Raw genomic sequence first — 22,325 nt, 5'->3', positions numbered from 1 at the left:
GTACTGATACAAAGTGGCTTCCTTTATACAAAAGTTTGAAAAAAACATTGCATATTCTTAATCAGACAGATACCATGAAAGACAATAGTTTGTAAGGAAGAAACATTAATTGACAGGTCGGTGTACGCGTGACTAATCACTCCTACAGGCCCAAAGCCTTTCATTAGGTGGGAAAAACATACCCAGGCTGCTAGCGAGATAAACTGCTATCATAAAGAGGTACCAGTCTGAGCTAATTGAAGAGTTTATAAAGTAACCTTGCACAGCTCGCATGTCTGATATCATTGTTTTACAAAATCGCTTCTTAGCAAGGAGGGCAAACTTTTGACCATAAAATGGCTTCCCAACAGACTGTGTCAGAATCTCTTCAATGTTAGGTTTAGAATAATTTTAGGCTGGGAGCAGATTCCTGCTTTTTATCTTAAGCACAGAATCATTCTGTACCTGAGGCTGAAATGTTACTGCAAGGTTGTATTTAAAATGATTAATTAGTCTCGAATTAAACGTGCCTTTATTTCAAGTTTGTAATTCAAATTCAAATAAGACATAAGATCTGATTAGTTCGAGTTGACAGTGGGGCAGTCCATAAGGTCTGTAGAGTGGTCTGCAAGAACAGCAAGTAAGGAAAGGCTTCATCAATATTACCTTCTACAGGGTCTGTACTTAATAATTGATAATGGCTACTGAATATCATTGTAAAATCCCAAAATGCAATTAAATTCAATCCATAGCACAGAAGCACTAAGAGCTAATTTTCTACTGGATTCAACAGCCTCAGCATTAAAATGGTCTCTCTCTCTCTAGTGTCTTTTTGAACTGTCAAGTCTGGATTTTGTATCAGCAAAGAATTTTTTTTTCTCTCTGTGACTGCCCTGCTTGCAAGGGGTAATAAGAATCCATTATAATTGGCAGCATCTAACCATTAATTACAAAGTTTTTGAGAGTACCGAGTTTCAGGGTCAGAATCGAACAGTGTCATTAATTTCACAAGGGAACGGCTGTGAATGTTATCACTTGATGTCCTGTTCTCAGATTCACCGATGCTAAGGCAAATGTTCTTCATTGTCTTACAGCATCCTGTTATCACTTGGTGAACCCAGATGTCCCTATGTTTAAGTTCTCCCCCTTTTTCTGAGCCTTCTAGCGTGTCTATTTTCTAGTGCAGTAAATGTGTCCTATAATTCGGCATTACATTTTAGTCTAAATGTTTAAAGGCAAGTTTTAAGGCTATAGAAGTTCAGTCATTCTAAATCAAAGAGACAACATTGAGAAAGTGAACGCACTGCTTGCAGATATCAACACTTACCAATAGGTGATGAGAGACCCGACCCCACATCTAAAGAAGTGAATCACAACCCTACTCACAAAACTTCAGAAATCTGGAGAAATAAATAAGACCAACTTCCAAAAAATGAAAACAGATGCATCCAAAGCACCACACTTCCACAGACTGCCCAAATTCACAAACCAGGAGCCCCAGCCAGACCCATAGTCTCAATACCTGGAACACCAATGTACAGATTAGCCAAGGAGCTATTCCACCCAAGAGTTCCTGAACACCTTCAAAGATACCAAGAAAGAAGAGGCTGATATAATGGTCTCCTTTGACATAACAGCCCTGTTCTCATCCATCAACATCAACCTGGCCAAGGAAACACTGACTATCCTATTAGAAGAACCAAAGACATACACCAAGAGCCATGTACTTCATCAGTAAGGACAGTATTCTCAAGTTTGTGAACTCATGCCTTACCACCCACTTCACTTTCAACAACAAAACCTACAGACAAACCAACAGAACACCCGTGGTATCTCCAATATCAGTGTTCTAAGCAGAGGCAATAATGTAGAGACTTGAATGAATAGCTCTGCCAAACATCCAACCCAAACTTTGGTCCACTACGTGGATGACACATTTGCTCCAAAGTGTGTAATAACATCTTTGAACAGATTGTTTAGGAAAAGAAAATAGGAAAGCACCTCTCGTGGTAGTGTCCCCACCTCTGGCTCAGAGGTTAGCAGTGTTGCTGCACAGCGCCAAGGACCTGGGTTCGATTCCAGCCTTGGGCGACTGTGTGGAGTTTGTGCATTCTTACTGTGTCTGAGTGAGTTTCCTCTGATGCTCTGGTTTCTTTCCAGAGTGCAAAGATGTGCAGGCTAGGTGCATTGGCCCTGAAAAATGCAGGATTACAACAATAGGGTTCGGGAGGTGGATCGGAGTGGGAAAATCTTTGAAGGATTTGAATGGCCCGCTTCAGCACTGTAGGGATTCAATGATTGTATAAAAGATCCAGGTTCAAGTCCCACCTGCTGCAGAGGTATGTGAGGCATCTCTGATTAGGTTGATTAGAAAAATACAAAAACACTTATTGGGGGTCCTCTTGTGGTAGTGTCCCTCCCCCTGCTTGGGGAGAACTGGGTTCAAGTTCCAACTGCTCCTGTGGTTAAATAATATCTCTGAACAGGCCGATTAGAAAAATAGGTTAAGTTGGAAAAAAAATGTGAAAATGCCTATTGGAAAGTCAGTACGTAATGGCTAAATTACTATTTAACTTGTTGGTAATTTGTATTTACATCTTACATTCAACTGATTTGCATGAAAGTCCAAATTTAAACAGCTCATGAAAATACCTGCCTGAGTCCGTTTTTTCGAAACCTTGTTATTCTGAATTTAGCACCCCAGAGGTTAGTGCTTTGCATGGTTGAAACATTGCAAAACCATAGGCAAAAGAAGCAAGTGCAAAGAGGCAATTAATGTTGAACCAGACATAGGAGACAGTTTTTTTAAAATTTATTCTGCCAAAGCCCTTGTAAACACCTATTAAAATTATTAACTTGCTCTATCCAGGGCAACCAATTTTGTTTCATATTCAGATCAGACAAAGATGTTTAAAAAGACTATATCTTTGCTCTTCAGACAGTCCCTCAGGATCAAGGATGTCCTGCTTCCATTTGGGTTCTGGAATGGCTGATGTTTGGATTTGGACTTGTCATATGTCAGGCTTGAAGATTTGGTTAGGTTTGTTTAGAGGTTTGTGTGCTCCCTGAGACACCTCTACTTTGTCTCTGCCCTCTTCTTGTGTAGTCGCAATGATTTTTGGTGCTTTCCTGAATGAGCCTTCTCCATTTTGGTTGGCTATAAGCCAAGTCCTCACTAAGTGAGCTGGGATGTTTAACTGTTGTGGTTGTGTTCGCCGAGCTGGGAATTTGTGTTGCAGACATTTCGTCCCCTGTCTAGGTGACATCCTCAGTGCTTGGGAGCCTCCTTTGAAGCGCTTCACAGGAGGCTCCCAAGCACTGAGGATGTCACGTAGAAAGGGGACAAAACGTCTGCAACACAAATTCCCAGCTCGGCGAACAGAACCACAACAACGAGCACCCGAGCTACAAATCTTCTCAGAAACTTTGAACACCTACTGGATGTCAGATCAGATCAGATATAAACCTATTGATTGGCAGAAGATTCTCAGGCCTCTATAGCCGACTCCTGTTCCTATTTCTAATGGCCTATGCTTTGGAAACATTGTTCAAAGTGCTCCACTATCCTTCTGCGGGTCTCCTGCCAAGAGGAGTCTGCCCACAGATATTGCAGCTTTGTTAATAATGGTTTCGATCTGTATTCTTAATCATCAGATCATGCATTGTTAGTACAGTCATGAATAGTAATGCCTTGGAACGACCAACATGATGTAAACAAGAATGATTTCCAAACCAAATTAGTTTAATTTGAAATCTAATCTAATAGATATCATTGGAATCCATTCAACGGCATCAAGGAAAATAAAATTACAGGGAAGACAGCATGGGAATGGGAATGACTAGATTGCCCCACAGAGAGGTAGAATAGATTTAATTGGCAGATTGGACTCTTCGCCCTGAATGGCTCTGACCAAGGTGAAACTTAACATTAGAAACAATCCTGCAGTTCTCTCCCATCATCCAGCAGCAACTGTACCCCTTTTCCTTGTACTAAACAGTCATCCATCCACACAGTGCACCATCCCAGCAGATAATGACAATCATGAAACAAGATGAAAGGTGTTGATAAAAGTAAAATAATAGGTAGGGGATCGAAGTGGTGCTAAACGTTTTGTTGAGATGTTATAAAAACTCAGAATACTTTGTAAAAGCATGCATACTTATATAATGTCAACTGATGTTATTACCAGACAAGTAGATCCCAGACTGAAAATCTGGCTTGACAAATAGAAATGGTAACAAGATGATGTTTCATGAATAACAGCTACAAACCAAGAATTGGTTTTAACAATACAATAGAATAGGATTTAATGTGCAAAAGAAATTATAACTAGAATAACTAGAAATTATAACGAGAACAAACCGCTATTTACATAATTTGAAAGGCTTAAAAACAGTCCAAGATGATCCTCTCTATCATAGTACTATTACTTTACAGTAATTGAACACCTTGGTGGGAGATTTCCATTCCCTGTCATTCACAAAGAAATGATGTATTAGTTAATTTCAGTTCTGGTCTTGAGAGCTAATAACCCTTGATTAGTCACACACTAAGCTTCGTTTCCATCAGCTTCAAATAACTCCTTCATGATTCCAACCAAATAAATCTGGCCGAGAGCTTTCAACTAAAACCCTCAGAGATAATGTATTTAACTGTTCTACACTAATTTCTTTCTGCACACAAATATTTGACCTATCTTCAAATCAAAACTTCTGCAAATTGAAATTAAAAGCTTTCGAACAATAGGTCACCTCCACCCCAACTGAAACACCTATTCAAACTACAAACAATCGTTCAGTTAAAACATAGGATCAGGGAAGTGACTGTATTTACAGACTGCAATCCACGACACGACATGACCAAGATTGAAAACTGCTGACAGAATTAGATTCTATTGAAACATTGTACTCAAGTACAGTGATACAGGAGTTCAGTGTAATGTTTACAATGTCGCCATTCATGGTGCCATTTTAGGTACAAGGCCAGGACTGTGATGGAATACACTCCATTTGTGAAGAATGGGTGTAACTCCAATAACATTCGAAGAAGCTTGACACCATCCAGGACAATTTGATTAGCATCACATCCACATACACCTATTCTCTTCAGTACCAACATTCAGTAACAACATGTACTATCCACAAGATGCTCTGCAGAAATTCACCAAAGATCCCTAGACAACACCTTCCAAACCGACAACCACTTCTAATTAGAAGGACAAGGGTAGCAGATGTATGGGAACACCACCTAGAGGTCCTGTCCAAGCCACTCACCATCCTGACTTGGAAAATATTACTGTTCCTTCACTGTCTCTGTCTCTTGGTCAAAATCTGGAATTCCCTCCCTAACAGCATTATGCATCAATCTACAGTGTGTGAACTGCAGCAGGTCAGGAAGGCAGATCACTACCACCTTCTCCACAGCAGGGTGGAGTCTACAACAAAACACTTGAAGGAAGGATGTTTGGAAAACTATTAAACAAAAGCTGACAAGTTTGTGGAGAAGGTGGCTTATATCCTGATGTCTGAAGTGGCTCTCAGTTATAGATTTTCTTTTGAAATCAACTTGTTTAGATGTGTTATGAGACACATCGGTAAGAGATGGCACCTGGACTCTGAACCTCTGGCCCAGAGATAGGGATACCACCAAGATCCATGCGTAAGTCCCATGCATTTTGTTATAATCTTCTAAAATTCCATAGATTCTGGAAGGATCACAGTGGATTGGATAATAGTTGGTGGGCGGCACGGTGGCACAGTGGTTAGCACTGCTGCCTCACAGCGCCAGAGACGCGGGTTCATTTCCCGCCTCAGGCGACTGACTGTGTGGAGTTTGCACGTTCTCCCCGTGTCCGCGTGGGTTTCCTCCGGGTGCTCCGGTTTCCTCCCACAGTCCAAAGATGTGCAGGTCAGGTGAATTGGCCATGCTAAATTGCCCATAGTGTTAGGTAAGGGGTAAATGTAGGGGTATGGGTGGGTTGCGCTTCGGCGGGGCGGTGTGGACTTGTTGGGCCGAAGGGCCTGTTTCCACATTGTAAGTAATCTAATCTAATAACACCTTTATTCAAGAAATGATGGGACAGAAAGCAGATTGTACGTCAGTTAGTCTAACAAAAGTAAGGCTGTCTTGCTGCTCTGAAAAGAAAAGAAAACAGGAAGTCATGCAAATGGTTTCTCCTGGTCTGGTTGTATACTTCAAAATAGAGCTCTAGTAAGCCCAATGCATCCATCATTAAGGTTTTATTAAAACTATGTTTCCTGCGATAGCTGTACATGTGTAGTCTTCCCAATGCCCTGGAGTATTATCTGGTGTTTTTATCTCTTTAACCAAGAAGTTACATACTAGTCGGAGAGGGTTCCAATGATAATTCACTTGGCAGATTGCTGGAATAACAGGTGTACCATACCAGGAGGGATTGGGTCAACAAGGCTTGTATTCACTGAAGATTGAGAGGGTATCTTGTTGAAATGTATAAAATTCTGACAGGGCTGGACCGATTTTATGCAGGTTGATGTTCTGGGTCATGGGGGTCATGATGTCAGGACACAAGGTAGATCATTGGTATGTGCAACTAGGAGGAACGTCTCTACTCAGGTGATGACCCTGGAAAATTCACTATCACAGTGGGACAATATAGTTAAGAAATAAATAGCTTTTTAGACACTGACAATGTCAAGAGTAGAGGAACAGAGCAGAAGCACAACCTGCACATTGATTTGGATGAAGGAATCAACAGCTAGATTTGCTGATGGCTTCAAGATAGCGAGCAAAGTAAATTGTTCGGGGAAGGTAGTCTGTCTGCACAGCGATATACATAAAGTGAATTGCCAAACAAATAAGTACATGGAGTACAAAGTGGGAAAAATGTGAACCTGTCCACTTTAGCAAGAAGAATAGAAAAGCGGTATACTGTTTAAATAGAAAGAGATTGTAGAAAAGGCAGGGGATTCTGGGTGCCCTGGCGCTATGCAGATGAAACAAGTCATTAAAGACAAATTGGACAATGTCATTTATCGCAAGCAGAATGGACCATATAAAGTACAGACATTTTTACTGCAGTTGTGCAGGCCTTGGTCAGACCACACCTAAGATGTGAAGTTCCGTTTCGGTCCCCTAATTTGAAAAATTATAATTGTGTTAGTACTTCAGAGACAGTCTATTCCTGGGCTAAAAGGGTTATCTAGAAAAATATTGTAAAAGTTGGGACAATACCTATTAGAGTTTGGACAATCAAGAGGTGATTGTAATGAAACAATATCATGAAAGGACTTGATTGAGCAAATACAAGTAAGATGGCTCCTTTGTGGCCGACTCCAGAAGCAGGAGAGCTGGAGATTAAAATAGTTTTCAGAGGATCGCTAACCTGTAAAGTCTGCTTTATAGTAAATGATATATGCTAAAATTTAATTCACAGCAGGATCAGATAGAATTTGAATAGACAAAGGAGTAGAGAGTTGTGAAGTGTAGACAGGAAGTTCGAATCAAGACCACAATCAGGTTATTAGCTTATTGATTGGTCGAGTAGCATCTGAAGATCAAATAGCCTATTACTGCTCATGACCCATTTTTCATTGAAATGTCCCACATCTGTCAATTAGGAGAAAGACAAGCCTGATCAGATCATGCTGCCGTGCATAGTTATGTTTGGGCCTTAAGACATCACCTCAATACCTGTAAAAGGCTCACTACCTCAAACTACCCTGGAAAAGTATCTCAAGCAACTCTCCTCCCTGCTTACAAAGGATGCTATCTATTACCCTAATGAAACAATCCCCGAAAGCTGCCATTTGACTTTTTGCTTCCTACTCTTGAATGGCCTCTTCCTGTACCACGGTGCCATGTCAGCTGGCTCATTCTCCTTTCAACTCTGTTCCTCATCTACACAGGGAGCAAGTACATTGTACCTGTTGGGCAAGTTAAAGAGCTGAGGCTTCTCTGTTCCTGAATACAGGATCTCTCTACCTGCCTCATTTGCTTTCACACACTGCTGTCCCTGCCCACTGACCGAATTTGAGGTACTTAATCTACCAGGTGTGACCGCCTCCTGAAACAAAGCATCCACTGAACTCCGGCTCTGCTGGATGTGCCACAGAGTCTGAAGCTCGGGCTCCAGCTTATCAACTTTGAGACAAAGTTCCTTCAGCAACACATGCTTGCTGCAGATGTGGTAACTGCAACTCACAACACGATCTGCCAGCTTCCACATCATACAGCTACAGCACATCATCTGCCCAGCCATCTCTACCATCTCGACCTAGTTAATTTGGTGTAGTAGTTAATTAATCCCTCATTAGTTAATTAATTCATTAATTAGTTTTTCATCGTTTTTATTTCAAATTTAGAAGAGATTTCTTACCAGCCAATCAGAACACAGCTTTCCTGAGACTCACATTTTCTGTTTGGCTTCAGTTACTCTGTGTGCTCCTCCCTCTAACTCCGCTCTCCTGAGGTAAATTAGTTTTTATACTCACCGCTCCGTGTAGTCCTTTCTCTATTCCTCTCAATTTGTTGGGCAAGGAACTCTTCCAGAACAATAAACTTGGAAATATTCTCCACATCATATCCCAACATGATAGTTTTTTTTTGAAGACTCCACATTCAGTGCATTCTTTCAATGGGTGTTTCCTCTTGTCTTCACTGTACTATTAGGCATAGATTCTCCATGAGGCATCAGCCTATTGCCTTTTTCTGCGTTGGAATGGGAGTCAGAAAGAAGAATAGCAGAGCAAAGAGGGATTTCTGGTCACAAACTGGACAGTTAGTTCAGTGATGAGCTCCACTCATATATATTTTCCAGGTGAATGCATTGCCTGAACATGAGGGTGCAGGTCACACATCAAATGTTCAGGATGATGCAATTCATGTGTATACCATAGCTCAGCCGACATGATAAACAGGAGGAAGGTGACAGTCTATCAGTATCTGGGAATTCTTGTTCGGAAAGCAGGGCCCAGTGGTACCAAATGGAAATGCATTGGGAAGAAAACTAAATGTTTTGGGAAGGGGGTTTTAGAGTTCCATGGGAAGGAAAGGGGAAGCAAAGCTCAAATGTTCCAAGTAGAACCCAGATTCATACTGCTTCTACTCCTGGCCCCAATAAATGTTTTCAAAATGTCTCTTCAGGCCCTGCGTTGTTCATAATCATTAGCAGCTATGAAGTGTGAATGCCATCCTGACTCAGACCACAATTAACATTACAGCACGGGATTGATGGCATCATCAAAGGGGATTACAATGAGTTCATGCCAGTGCCTGGGTCACCTGCTCAGTCGTGTGGGCTACAGTCAATTTCAATCCAATACAGCAGAAAGCAGGAAAGGGGATATTTTAATTGCCTTTCATCCAGCCTTGCACCAAGATGTTGGGTTAAAAATCCTCTTCCTCCCATTGATTTGCCACTATTCATTAATCAAATTTTTCTTTTACAGATCCAATAAAAGTGAACGGTCACCAGATTTTGAGATCTGTCGGTGATGATGCCCTGCTGCCGTGTACGATTGACACTGAACAAATTGTCTCACAATTCAGGTGGCAACACAAGCGTGGTCAACAACAATGGAACTTTTTCACAGCAGTTTTCAAAAATGGAAAGGATGAAAGACTCAATGATATATTTGACGGCAGAATGACCTACGTTGGCCAAAGTTCCAAAAATGCGTCGATGTATTTGAGAAATATTACCCTAAGTGATGAGGGGATATACAGCTGTATTTTCACTTTATTCCCTCTTGGGCCTGTTGAAGAGGACATACGGCTAATCGTAAGAGGTGTAGAACCTTCCCATTTTAATGTCTGACTTTTAATATCACTTTTAATGTTGCACCCTTGCCTCCAAGTCAAAGCCCAGACTGGAACACAATTTGACACTACAATGTAGCACTGATAAATGTACATGACAGGTGTTGTCTTTCAAAAGCATGTTGAGATTGTCCTGGGTGGGTGTAAGATATTTCATGTCACTGTCTCAAAGCAGAATGCAGGAGTTCTCCCAGGTGTCAAGCAACATCACACAAAAATTCTGGTCATTATCACAATGCCGTTTATAGGACTTTACTATCTACTAAATAGTTACTGCATTTCAAATATTAAAATGATTCCCATGCTAAAATATTAATTTGGTGTAAATTGGATCTAAAAGTTGAAGTTTTAAATTGGAGGAAGGCTAATTTTGACGGTATTAGGCAAGAACTTTCAAAAGCCGATTGGGGACAGATGTTCACAGGTAAAGGGACAGTGGAAAAATGGGAAGCCCTTCAAAAATGAGATGACGAGAGTTCAGAGACAGTATATTCCTGCTCGGCTGAAAGGAAAGGCTGGTAGAAGTCGGGAATACTGGATGACTAGAAAAATTGAGGTTTTGGTTAAGAAAAAAGAAGGAAGCATATGACAGGCATAGACAGGAACAATTGAGTGAATTCTGACAGTATAAAGGCAGTTGGAGTATATTTCAGTTAAAATTGTTCTTTATACAGATGAGCTGAATGACTTCGTGTTATGCAGTTATCATTGGATTATTCACTGTCACTTCCAACACAGTGTTCTCATATGTAATCTTTATTTAGTTGTTCGTTTACAATTCACTTACTGAATTTACTTTTTTCCTCAAAAAACTAAAATTCTTTTCTGCAATTTTCTAAGAGGATTAATTCACTCCCTCTCACTTGATCTTGAAAATGTAAACTGCTGTCCTGATACCCAGGATGCTATTCATTAAAACACACTAATACAATTACATGGTGAGTTTCTCCAGCAGAAGTTGAAGATCCCATTAGTCCATGCTGTACAGAACTGTCCATAAGCAGAGAGGTCTTGCAGTTTATTTGTATTTTACAACAGAGGTTTCCGTTGTCATCTCAGTCTTTTTTCACCATTTCTTTCTGTGGTTTCCTCAAGGTAAGTAATAAAATTCTTTCATCTTTCATTTGAATAAACATCTTTCATTTGGAGATGCTGGTGTTGGACTGGGGTATACAAAGTGAAAAATCACACAGGTTATAGTCCAACAGGTTTAATTGGAAGCACACTAGCTTTCAGAGCGTCGCTCCTTCATCAGGTGATAGTGGAGGGACACAATTCTAAGCCACAGAATTTATAGCAAAAATTTACAGTGTGATGTAACTGAAATTATACATTGAAAAATACCTTGATTGTCTGTTGAGTCTTTCGTCTGTTCAAATACAATGATAGTTTCACTTCTTTCATGTGTAAATCACAAAACCTTTTTTTAAAAGTTGCATTCTCAGGTTAGCTGTAACAATGGGCATTAGCTAGACAGTAAGTTGAAGGTGTTAGCCCCCTGTGTTCTCTGTCTGTGCCATGATGTTTAGATTGATTCTAATCTAAAAAGTGAGAAAACAGAGTTTTACATGAACTCATGCAATTTTTGAGCAAACTACAATGTAACTCTGCAAGCACAAATTCGCCCCACAAAATATATGTGTGCATATGGATCTTTGTCTGTCTGTGTGTGCGTATCTGGGGGTGGGGGGTTTTGAGTGTCTATGAGAGAGAGTGTATATGTGTGTGCATGAGTGTAGAGTGGTCTAAGTCTCTGAGGGTGTGTGTGTAGTGCAATGGTGGTCACCTGTAATGTGACATGAACCCAAGGTCCCGGTTGAGGCCGTCCCTATGGATACCGAACTTAGCTATCAGCCTCTAACAGCTATCCAGTGTTCCCCAACTGGGAGGGAACCCTCCTGTCTGTTGATTGTTGTGCGGTGCCCATTCATCCGTTGTCGTAGCCTTTGCTCGGTTTCCCCAATGTACCATGCCTCCGGGCATCCTTGCCTGCAACGTATAAGATAGATAAGTTGGCTGAGTCACATGAGTACCTGCCACATACATGGTGGGAGGTGTCCCCACGCATAATGGTGGTATCCATGTTCACACTCTGACACATCTTGCAGCGCCTACCGTGACAGGGTGGTATGGAGTTGTCCTGAGAGCCGGGCAGGTTGCTATGAACAGTGATCTGTTTGAGGTTTGACGGTTGGTTAAAGGCAAGTAGTGGAGGTATGGGGAAGGTCTTGGGGAGGTGCTCATGCTCATTGATAATGTGTTGCAGGTCACGAAGAACATGGCATAGTTTTTCAGCTCCTGGGAAGTACTGAACAACGAAGGGTATCCTGTTGGTTGCAGCCCGTGTCTGTCTCCTGAGGAGGTCATTATGGTTCTTGCTGTGGCACATCGGAACTGGCAGTCGATGATTTGGGCATTGTACCGTGTTCTTGTGAGGGCATCCCTGAGTACTTTCAGGTGCCCATCCCGTTCCTCCTCACCTGAGCAAATCCAGTGTTCACGTTGGGCTTGTCCATAGGGGATGGCTGTTTTAATATGTTTTGGGTGGAAGCTGAAGAAGTGTAGCATTGTGAGGTTGTCTGTGGGTTTGCGGTAGAGTGTGGTGCTGAGCTGTCCACCCTTGATGGAGATGCATGTGTCCAAGAATGAGACAGATAGTCGAGAGTAGTCCATGGTGAGGTTGAGGGTGGGTGAAGTGTTCCCAGTTTCATTTGACTGAGAGGATGGACTGCAAAACTTAGGTGTCATTGTGATGTCTAATTTGAACTAGGTTCAGTGTTTGATGTTGGTTAATCATTCAGAAAGGATCATAACATCTGAATGTTCTAAACTACACTTCTGTGTCTCAATTTAGCTCCTCCAACTGTTACCATCCAAACACATCCAGACTTTTCTCTGACTGACTGCAGGAAACGCCTCATTGTCATCTGTACAGCAGCAAATGCAAAACCAGCCGCCAGTATCACTTGGAAAGCCCCTTTTGATGTACGTACCAATGAAAGTATTGGGCCTCCTGCTGCAAATGGGACTGTGACTGTCTCTAACTGGTTTCAACTGTGTCCGAATAAATCGCTTCATGGGCAGAAGATTGTCTGTGTTGTGGAACATCCAACCCTCAATGCTTCAAAACACGTTTCTTCTCAGCTGACTATTGACTGTAATTACAATTCTATCCTATTTTGCATTATATTTGTGTTAATCTTTGTAGTAAATACACAATGAGGTGCAAGAGTGAAATAGAATTTGTTATGGCTCCATTTTAGCTGTACAAGTGTGGGGCTATTAAAAAAGCAGAAGCCACTACTTTTACTCCTTCCTGTTGTGCCTCCACATTCATCTTTTTCAAACAGGCAAGCAGGACACCCAGAGGAAGGAATCAGCAATCTGTTTGAAATATACAGCCTAGATTTGACAATGTTGTCAGAACCTGTTCTGCTGTATTAACTGGGGCTTGAATGAGAAGGTAGCTATGACAAATTTACTGTGAAGTGAAATCCTCAGGGAATTGAATCCTGAAATAGAAAAATACGTTTTAAGCCTATATTGTAAAGGGAGAGGCGTGAGCATTTTGGTGGTTTTACAAGCATATGACAAAACTCCAACATACTGCCCTCCTCTTGATGTCAAATTTCCTTCACATCTAACTGCCAGACTCCATCACCATGTGTACATTAAACTACTGTGCTGCCAGTTACAAGATGCACTGCAGAAATTCACCAAAGATACTCCGTCAGCACCTTCCAAACCCGTTACTACTTCCACATAGAAATTTAAGGGCAGCAAAATACATGGGAACACTACGTCCTTCAAGTTCCCCTCCAAGTCACTCACCATCTTGATTTGGAAATATATTGCAATTCCTTCACTGTCACTGAGTCAAAATCCTGGAATTCCTTCCGTACCAGTATTGTGGGTCAACTCATAGCAGGTGGACTGCAGCGGTTCAAGAAGGCAGCTCACCACTACCTTCTCAAGGGCAACTAGGGACAGGCAATAAATGCTGGCAAGTCAGCGACGCCTGCATCCCACAAATGAGTAAAGAGAAAAAAATGGTTTGTGCTGTTCCTGAATGTCTACCAGCTCCACTGTTTTACAGACATCTGTAGTGTTTAATTTTGCTGAGGCTCTGTCGTTAAGCTCAGCAGTGCCTCTTGATCTCTGGCCTTGCTAGGTCCATGTGCTACTCTGCACACTTCCCACCTATCCATTAACATCAGGGCCATAGAACAATGTGACTCATTATGTAATTCTGTATTCTTTATTGAGAAACTTCCCACCCATTAAATAGTCTTACACCCCTTACACAAAAGTTACCCAAATCATAACCCTGAGTAAAAAATACTCATGTCCTTTTGAATTGTTTTGCCAATTACCTGATAGATCTACCCTCTTCAGTTCCCCTGCCAGAGGAAACATTCCTTCCAATTGACCCAATTTAAATCTCCTCCAATTATTTTTAACATTCCTTTTACATCTGCCCTTTGTTACAATCTCCATAGAGACCTACAACTTGTAAAAGGATATTGGAATTCAAGTGGATAGGTTAAGAAAAAGACACTACTTTACATTTTTGAACCTATATACTGCAAAACAACATCTTTTTGAAAGCAACTTACAATTTAAATTCCTGAGAGGAATATTCCTGTTTTGTACTTATAACTCATCAGGTTCTCCATGGAATTACAGTCCCTTCAGCAGAATCCACATTTATTCTCAGATTCCAAAGAATTTCCATATCTCCCTTTTGCCGAATAATAACTTTGAGGAACCATATCCTGGGACTTCCGACAGTTACTGTTGAGTTTTTTTCAATCATCAACAAAATTAATACTTTTTCTAAGAACTATTCCTACCCTGATCATGCTAGAATACATCTCTTAGAGTTTCTGCAATGGTGCAGTAAGTTTAACTCAAGACCATCTCCCTCACATAACAGGCTATGGAAGCTTGCAAAGACAGGCTGCCTATACTTTCATCTGACCATATAGAACTGGAGAATTCCTGTGACATTCATTGGTTGGTGGAGAAGCTTGTAACCTCAGCTCATAAATGGTTTCCTCTGCTTTCTTCCACATGGCAACAGGAAACATATTAACTGGGTAACTTGTGAGCAGTGATAACTAGCTCCTTGAGAAACTGCCTTGCTTCGATTTGGAAGCAATTAAACAGCTATGGCATAATTATAAAATCATAGAGATGTACAGCATGGAAACGGACCCTTCATCCAACCTGTCCATGCTGATCAGATATCCTAAATTAATCCAGTTCCTTTTTCCAGCACTTGGCCCATATCCTTCTTAACCTTTCCATTTGATATGCCCATACAGATGCCTCTTAAATGTTGTAATTGCACCAGCGTCCACTATCACCTCTGGTAGCTCATTCCATACATGCAACACCCTCTGTGTGAAAAAGTTGTCCCTTAGGTCCCTTTTAAATCTTTACACGCCCTCTAGTTCCAAAAGATTTTTTTAAATTTGTTGTCTTCAACACCTTTCTGTGATGTTTTGAGATCCAAAAACTGCTTATTGGAAACTCAGAAGTGACTGCCATTGTTTCCAAGCATAAATAGCTTACACTTCTCAGTAAACCATCTGAGCATTCCTTTGATCTCTAACAGTAGAAGCTTTGATGGTCAAATTCACTTCAGAATAAGAGACTTTCATTTGCTAGAAATTTAAAGCTGTACTCCCAAAGTATAGTAAGTTTATATCTCTTAATCATAATGCCTTGTACTGTTGCAGCAAATGGAAACAGCCATAATCTAATCACTCTCTGCATGAATTAAGAGCCTCATCCTTGCCCTGTTTTGATCAATCTCCTTTATGTGCTGTCTCAAGATTTCCTTGGGTGAGGGACCGGACGTGAGAATAGTTCATCAGCTGAGGTTTCAATTGTGTTTTGTAATGATTTGTATTAGTCTCTATAATCTTATAATCAGTGTTTATTTCTGGAACAAAGAATTAAGGATTCCATGGTCTAGAAATTGGGTTGCCTTGGTCTGGGTTGCAGCTTGCGCTCTGTCTACATGCGTTAAGATTAAGGTGATGGACACATAACTCACAACTAGATCATTACATGGGCAGAGTATTTCCTGTGTTGTGAAATATCCAACCCTTAATGTTTCAAAATAAATTTCTTATAAGCCAAATGCTTGCTCTAATTACACCTCTCCATGACTGTAGCTTTTGGCTGTGTGGGTCTCACACTACCTCTACTGACAGCAGGGGCGAAGGCCACATTGTTCACTTATTATGTAGTTAACTAGCCTTTTCTTAAAGGCAATCTGTGATGAGAGTTAGGTTCAAAACGAGATGAGTGGAAACTACTTTTCTCAGTGTTGAGAATCTGTGGAACTCACTGCCCCAGAGTGCAGTACAGGCTGAATTAATCGACATATTTAAGAAAAGAATAGATATGTTTCTGATGAAAAGTGGGATAAAAGGCGATGGAGAGCAGGCAGAAGATTGGAGTTGAGACTAGGATAAGATCAGTCATGATCATGTTAAATGGCAGGGCTGGCTTGAAGGGTTGAATTGCCTCCTCCTCCTAATTCCTATATTCCAGTCTTGTCATGCTGTTCAACTCACCACACTCCCATCACTTGCCCAGCAACATTTCCTGGCACTCAGGAATCTCATCCAATTTCCAGATGCCTCATCTCACACATAAGTCTTCACCTTCTGTGTTCCTGCTTTCAAATACCCAATGCTTAACACCTACACAATCTCAGCAGTCCATGTTCTGATCCCAGTTTTGCATAAGCTTCAATGGAAATGCTTAGAGTGTGAGCTGGATTTGCTTTTGCAATCTTTCTGGCAGTGTGTCTGTCTTATATACATCATTGAAATTCCCAAAAAGCAAATGCAGCAGTTCAACTGTAGAGGTCTGTAACTTTATGAAAATTATTGTTGTAGCAATGTACAATGGGGATTTGAAATGTCCAACATAATTAATCTTTGGAATGTGGGTGTTGCTGGTGAGGCTAAATTTATTGACATCTCTTGTTAATCTTGAGTTGTGGTGAGCCACCTTATCGAAACCGCTGCAGGACAAATGGAAAAGGTGCTACATTGATACCAAGTTACAGGATTTTGGCGCAAAGAAAAATAGCAATACGTTGAAACCAAGATGGACCAATTGTTCAGATTAAGTTTTCACTTACTTTTATTGGATTTGCTTCACTCATTGAAAAATGTTGGGGTTATTTTTCAACTTCATCACCAAACCATATTGAACGTTCCTGTTTTTAATTAATTTGCACAGAATAGAAGAAAAATCGAGTCACAGTAACATTGGCAACTGCAATTCTTTTGGTAATTTTCAAAGAAATATTGACAATTTAAGTTTGTAAAAACATGTCTTGTATTTTCTTTTTCTTATTTCAGATTTGTACAATGTTTTGCTTTTGTTCCTAAAATAGGGGAAGTGTGATTGTAACTTCCCAGCATTCACTGAGTGGGCGATTACTGTGCAGCAAGAACTTACAGTATGTTTTATTATTTCATCTGTGACAATACTATGGCTTGAAGAGGTGTATTTTATCCTGGTATTTTGCTGAAGAGAGGTTTTAAGACCAAGGTACTGAGTTGTCTATTTGGATCCACAGCTTGTGAGACCTTGGCATTCTTTTTAAAGTTGGAACAATAGTATCACCCTGAATGGATGGGGTCAAGCTCCCACACTGCCAAGACCTTTTAGGTTTTCAGTATCAGTCACTGAGTCTTGAAACTGGGTGGATGCTCTTGTATATCACTCCTGCTATTCTGTGAGATTTCTCTCAATGTTTTTTCCTCTTGAGACTGGAGAATTGCCTGTGAGATAATTGATTTTTCTGAACTTGCATTGGCCAAGGGTGTTAATTGTATGTTACTGTATTGGACCAGTTAATTAGTAGTTAAGTGATCTATTATTTTGTTAACTTTTCTAATGGAGTTAAATTATTCCAGTCTGGTAGCTTGACCAATCCAACTGCATCTGGAATGCAGTGCCTGACACTTACTGCTGAAGGAGCAGGAGAATCGACGTTTTGGGCATGAGCCCTTCTTCAGCTCATGCCCGAAACATCGATTCTCCTGCTCCTTGGATGCTGCCTGACCTGCTGTGCTTTTCCAGCAACACATTTCAGCTCTGATCTCCAGCATCTGCAGTCCTCACTTATCTTTTAAAATAAGAGAAAGTTAGGCTCAAGTCTATCTTCTGAATATATTTTGAGGGGTTTGGCCTGGTCCATAACACGTCCCATTGTGAAACTCCAATCCATTATGAGCCATGTCAATCACAGCTTTCATAACTTAATCCTGGTTTTATTTTGTGCTTCATGTGCTGTCTTGGTTTCTTACCAATAGGCAAACATTGCAATTTATCAGAGACTGGTTAATTGACAGTTTCCAGTAATTCTGGAATTATTCAGCCTCTAAGTAATAATGCCTCTGCTGCAATATTTGGAAATGAATGAAAGTTTTGAAATTGGCATTCATGTTCACATTTTCTGCATCTGTTACTTCTATTGCTATTTCATTTTTGTGCCTTTTGTATCGTTCTTTAATTTTGATTGTCTTCTGTAAACGAATGCAAGTTCCAGCGTTGCTATGTCTCCTCTATTTCAGCATGGAAGGTTGGCAGCCCTCTGATCATTTGTCACAGCAGCCAAGCACCAGGATTATCTCAGTTTCTGAGCTCTGAGCTTCACTATCTCTTCCACCTCCTCCCACATATGCCACAACACTCCACTTGACCAGAACCCTATCCTGTTGGTAGGCAGAAATGTATTGAAGGAAAAGGTATGCTCTGAAAATGCCTGTTCAACTTTTGAACATTTGTTTATCGTTATAAATTTTCATTAATCATCCTTGATGCATGGCAACATGTGACACACAAATTCAAAGCAGAAGGTGGCTTCAAGTCTACTCCACCAAGATCATGACTGAACTGATTGTCGTTTCACTTACACATTCCCGCCTACACCCCAACCAAACATTGACTCCGTTGTTTCTCAACACATTCCACAAATACCATCTTAACTGCACTAATTAATAGAGGATTTTTTATATTTCCTTCAGGATATGAGTATCCCTGACTAAATTGTCTGCCATTGCCTTCAGGCGTATTCAAAGAAGGAGAGACAGAGAGAGAAGTTGAAATTAATCTTGGGTGTAGCACAAAGCTGGTAATAGCAAGTTTGCAATATATTTTACACTCCATAAAATGTTCCTTAACAAAAAGGAGATAAGAGAATATGGAACCTCAGGATTAGAATTGCATTCATCATGTGGCAGATAACCAATTGGAAAATAGGCCAAAAAACATGTTCTGGAATGTTGATGCAGCCTTATCATCTTTCCTTAAATGTGCATGTTTGAATTACTGATTATTTTTAATGATTTCAAAAATTCAATTCTAATGAAATTTTTTTTTTCAGACATGTCATCAGTTTTTATTAACTATCAGATGACTGAAGATGGTGGCTTATACCTGATTTGTATTGCAGATGCTAATCCACTTCCAACTGAATACATCTGGACAAAGTAAGAACATTTCTGTTTTATTACCCAAATACTAGGAGGGGCTGGCATTGCAGCATAAATACGCTACAGGCTTCACATTCATGTGACGATCAGTTCAACTAATTCCTGCCTTGTACGATTCTCTAGCCTTTCAAATCACAAACCAGTAACTCGTGCAAATTCTGGAATGGGAGCACTGACCATTTGCAAATTTCTAACCTGAGCTCCCATTCGGCAAAACCCTGTCAAAGTACTCAATTTTGAAACTTCACTGCAATGTTTCTTGCACTTTGGAGCTGAGATTAAATTCATATGTAGTGAAATTCTGCTGCTCTCTGCTGAGTGCAATTGGTTTGCTCAGTCCCGGTTTTCTAATGGTGCGGACTCCCAACATAAAATTCCACTAAATTCTACACATGATAATCGCAATAAAGATGGAGTTAGTAGACATTTGGAGACGTCTCCATCCTACGGGCAGATATTTAACATTCTTTTCCAATCCTCATAAATGCCACACAAGGATTAATTATTTCCTAACTCCCGCAGCTTTTTTGGATTTGGTGGTATCCTGTTCAATTGTGAATATTGCCATCATTGATCATGCAGTGGTGTAATTAATGGTTAAAATTAAGGGTGATGCAAAGGGCTCACGGTACTGGAGAACGGATCCCGTCGTCCTAAAGGACAGCAAGTTTGTAGAATACTTCTCCAGGGAATTTGAAGCTTTTTTGGCCACTAACTCAGGTACAACTAGTAATCCATCCATTCTTTGGGAGACTGCTATGGCCTATGCTAGAGGGATAATTATCTCATATTCTGCCAGTCAGAAGGGAGAGCAGCAGTGTCTGCTTGAAGTACAATTGAAAGCAATTGAGACGGCTTAAACAGTAAACAGTCAGTGACTAAGCTGCAGTGGATCACAGCTCTCCGATCCACCTTAAACCTATCCTCACGCACACAGCAAGGAAGGAACTTTCCTTTGTGAAGCAGATGCTGTTTGATGATAAGTCAGGTAAATACTTGGCATATTTGGTCAAGAAGAAGATTGCCTCCTAGTCTATTGCTTCTATCAGGGAAGGGAATAGGACTCTTACCTACGATGCTAAAAAGATCAATGAGACATTTTGGAGATTTTACTCTGAACTTTACCAGTCTGAATGCTGTGAGGACAGACTGGCTAAGATGGAGTCTTTTTTAGGAATTTGGATCTTCCTTATGTGTCTGCTGAACAAGCGTCTCTCCTTAGTGCTCCATTAGCAGCTCAAGACAAACAGGAGATGGTGAGGCAACTTCAAAGTTGGAAGATGCCTGGTCCTGATGGCTTGCCCAGTGAATTTTATAAAGAAGTTATAGGCAATTCTAGATACAAAGTTGCAAATGCCCCAGGGGTTAGGCGGAGTGGATCTCCCAGACATCACAAGATATCAATTGAGCTCCCTTCTATCTTTTTTAAGTGATTGGGCCTGTGAGGACTCATCATCGATGTAGTTGGACATTGAGGCCTCCCAGGCAAAGTGTCCTCTTATTAAATTGTTGTTTCTGGACAAAATGAGGACAGTTGCGGAACATTGCCGCAATCCAATATTTATTAATATTGTCAAAGCATGGAGGGCAATGAAACAGATAGAGAGTAATATGTCTAAAACATCTTTCCATACTCCCATAGTTGGTATGCCAGGTTTTTGACCAAGAACAATGGATCCCGTGTTTAAAGCCTGAGTGGATACGGGACTTTAGGTGATCTGTTTGAAAATGAAACGTTGATGTAATTTGATCAAATAACTCGTAAGGATGGATTATCAAGTAGGAACCTCTTCCTTTTTGCTTAGATCAGAGATTTTATCCAAAAAGAGACTATACTTCTGACTGAGGGTTATAGATCTGATATGGAAAAGAGGGTGCTTCATGCGAAGAGCACCCTTTCAGTGAGTACTCTCTGTCATTTGTTGGCAGGAGGTTCCTTGGTATGGGAGAGAGAGTCGGGGTGGAGATCACTCCAGAAACTTGGGAGGACATTTGCGAGAATGTGAGGAAGATTTCAAAATGTAATAGGACCCATGCTACGCAGTTAATGATTCTTCAGAGGGTTCAGATATCTTGCAAAATTTAAGCAGGGAGCATCTTCAATGTGTCCTAAGTGTAACATAAATGCGGGTGCCCTCACTCTTTGTTTGTGGTATTGCGCCAGGCTTTGAGCATGTTGAAGCACTGTGGCAGGAGTAATGGAGAGGGTCTTGGGGACAGAAGTCAAGGTGGATCCAGTTTCTCCTGGGTTTACCAAATTTATCTCCCTTAGATATACATAGGAAAAAGAGTTTTAACATCCTCAGTTTTTGTGCAAGTCTGAGAACCCCCTGGGTCTATTGGGGTGACATAAGTTAATTATGGGACACATTCCTTTGGACTTGCATACAAGCATGGTGTACCAGAAAATGAACAATTTTTATAAGATGTGGCAACACTTTCTGAATTATTTGGAAGAGGATCTGTCCGCCATTTATATTAGGGCTTTTGCCTAGTCATGATGGTTTAGTTTAATAAGCCTAAAGTCCTGGGAGGAAGAATTTCAAACAAATGTGGGTTTAATAATTGATGCTGTCAAAGGTTGAGAGTTGTGGTCTTGTTACATTGAGTAGCATTATTTATTTACTTAATTATTGATGTATAATGAGTGTAGTTGAGAGTTTTTGCAAGGTTTGTGAAGGTTTGTTGAGAGTCCTTTTGAAAAGTAGGAGAGTAGTTTGTTTATTGTTGTTTTTGTTGTAACAATATTATATTTTGATATTTTTGTATATCTATAATTTTGTTAAATTAAAATTATATTTTTAAAAACTGGGTGGTTGAAAAACAAAGGCTTGTATACACAGACCACATTTCACGATCACCAAATGTCTCAAAGCACTTTATGGCCAATGGAGTACCTTTTAGAGTCATAGAGATGTACAGCTGGAAACAGACCCTTTGGTCCAACCTGTCCATGCCGACCAGATATCCCAACCCAATCTAGTCCCACCTGCCACCTCCCGGCCCATATCCCTCCA

The 22,325-nt window shown here is 40.6% G+C and overlaps 1 protein-coding gene across 5 annotated transcripts in view; it reads left to right on the top strand.

The window, feature by feature from the left end:
• The window catches only part of LOC140481631 (nectin-3-like), a 108,393-nt gene that overhangs the window by 12,594 nt on the left and 73,474 nt on the right, over window positions 1-22,325 (top strand). For all 5 annotated transcript variants that reach the window (XM_072578129.1, XM_072578130.1, XM_072578132.1 and 2 more), the window contains exons 2-4: window positions 9,409-9,747; window positions 12,633-12,935; window positions 19,200-19,305. In XM_072578129.1, coding sequence (XP_072434230.1) covers window positions 9,409-9,747; window positions 12,633-12,935; window positions 19,200-19,305 — 748 coding nt within the window. The remainder of the gene's footprint in view (window positions 1-9,408; window positions 9,748-12,632; window positions 12,936-19,199; window positions 19,306-22,325) is intronic.

Source organism: Chiloscyllium punctatum, chromosome 9 (assembly GCF_047496795.1).
Source record: "Chiloscyllium punctatum isolate Juve2018m chromosome 9, sChiPun1.3, whole genome shotgun sequence".
Taxonomy (NCBI): domain Eukaryota; kingdom Metazoa; phylum Chordata; class Chondrichthyes; order Orectolobiformes; family Hemiscylliidae; genus Chiloscyllium; species Chiloscyllium punctatum.
Note: the sequence above shows the minus strand (reverse complement) of the source record. Positions and strands in the feature narration are given on the sequence as shown.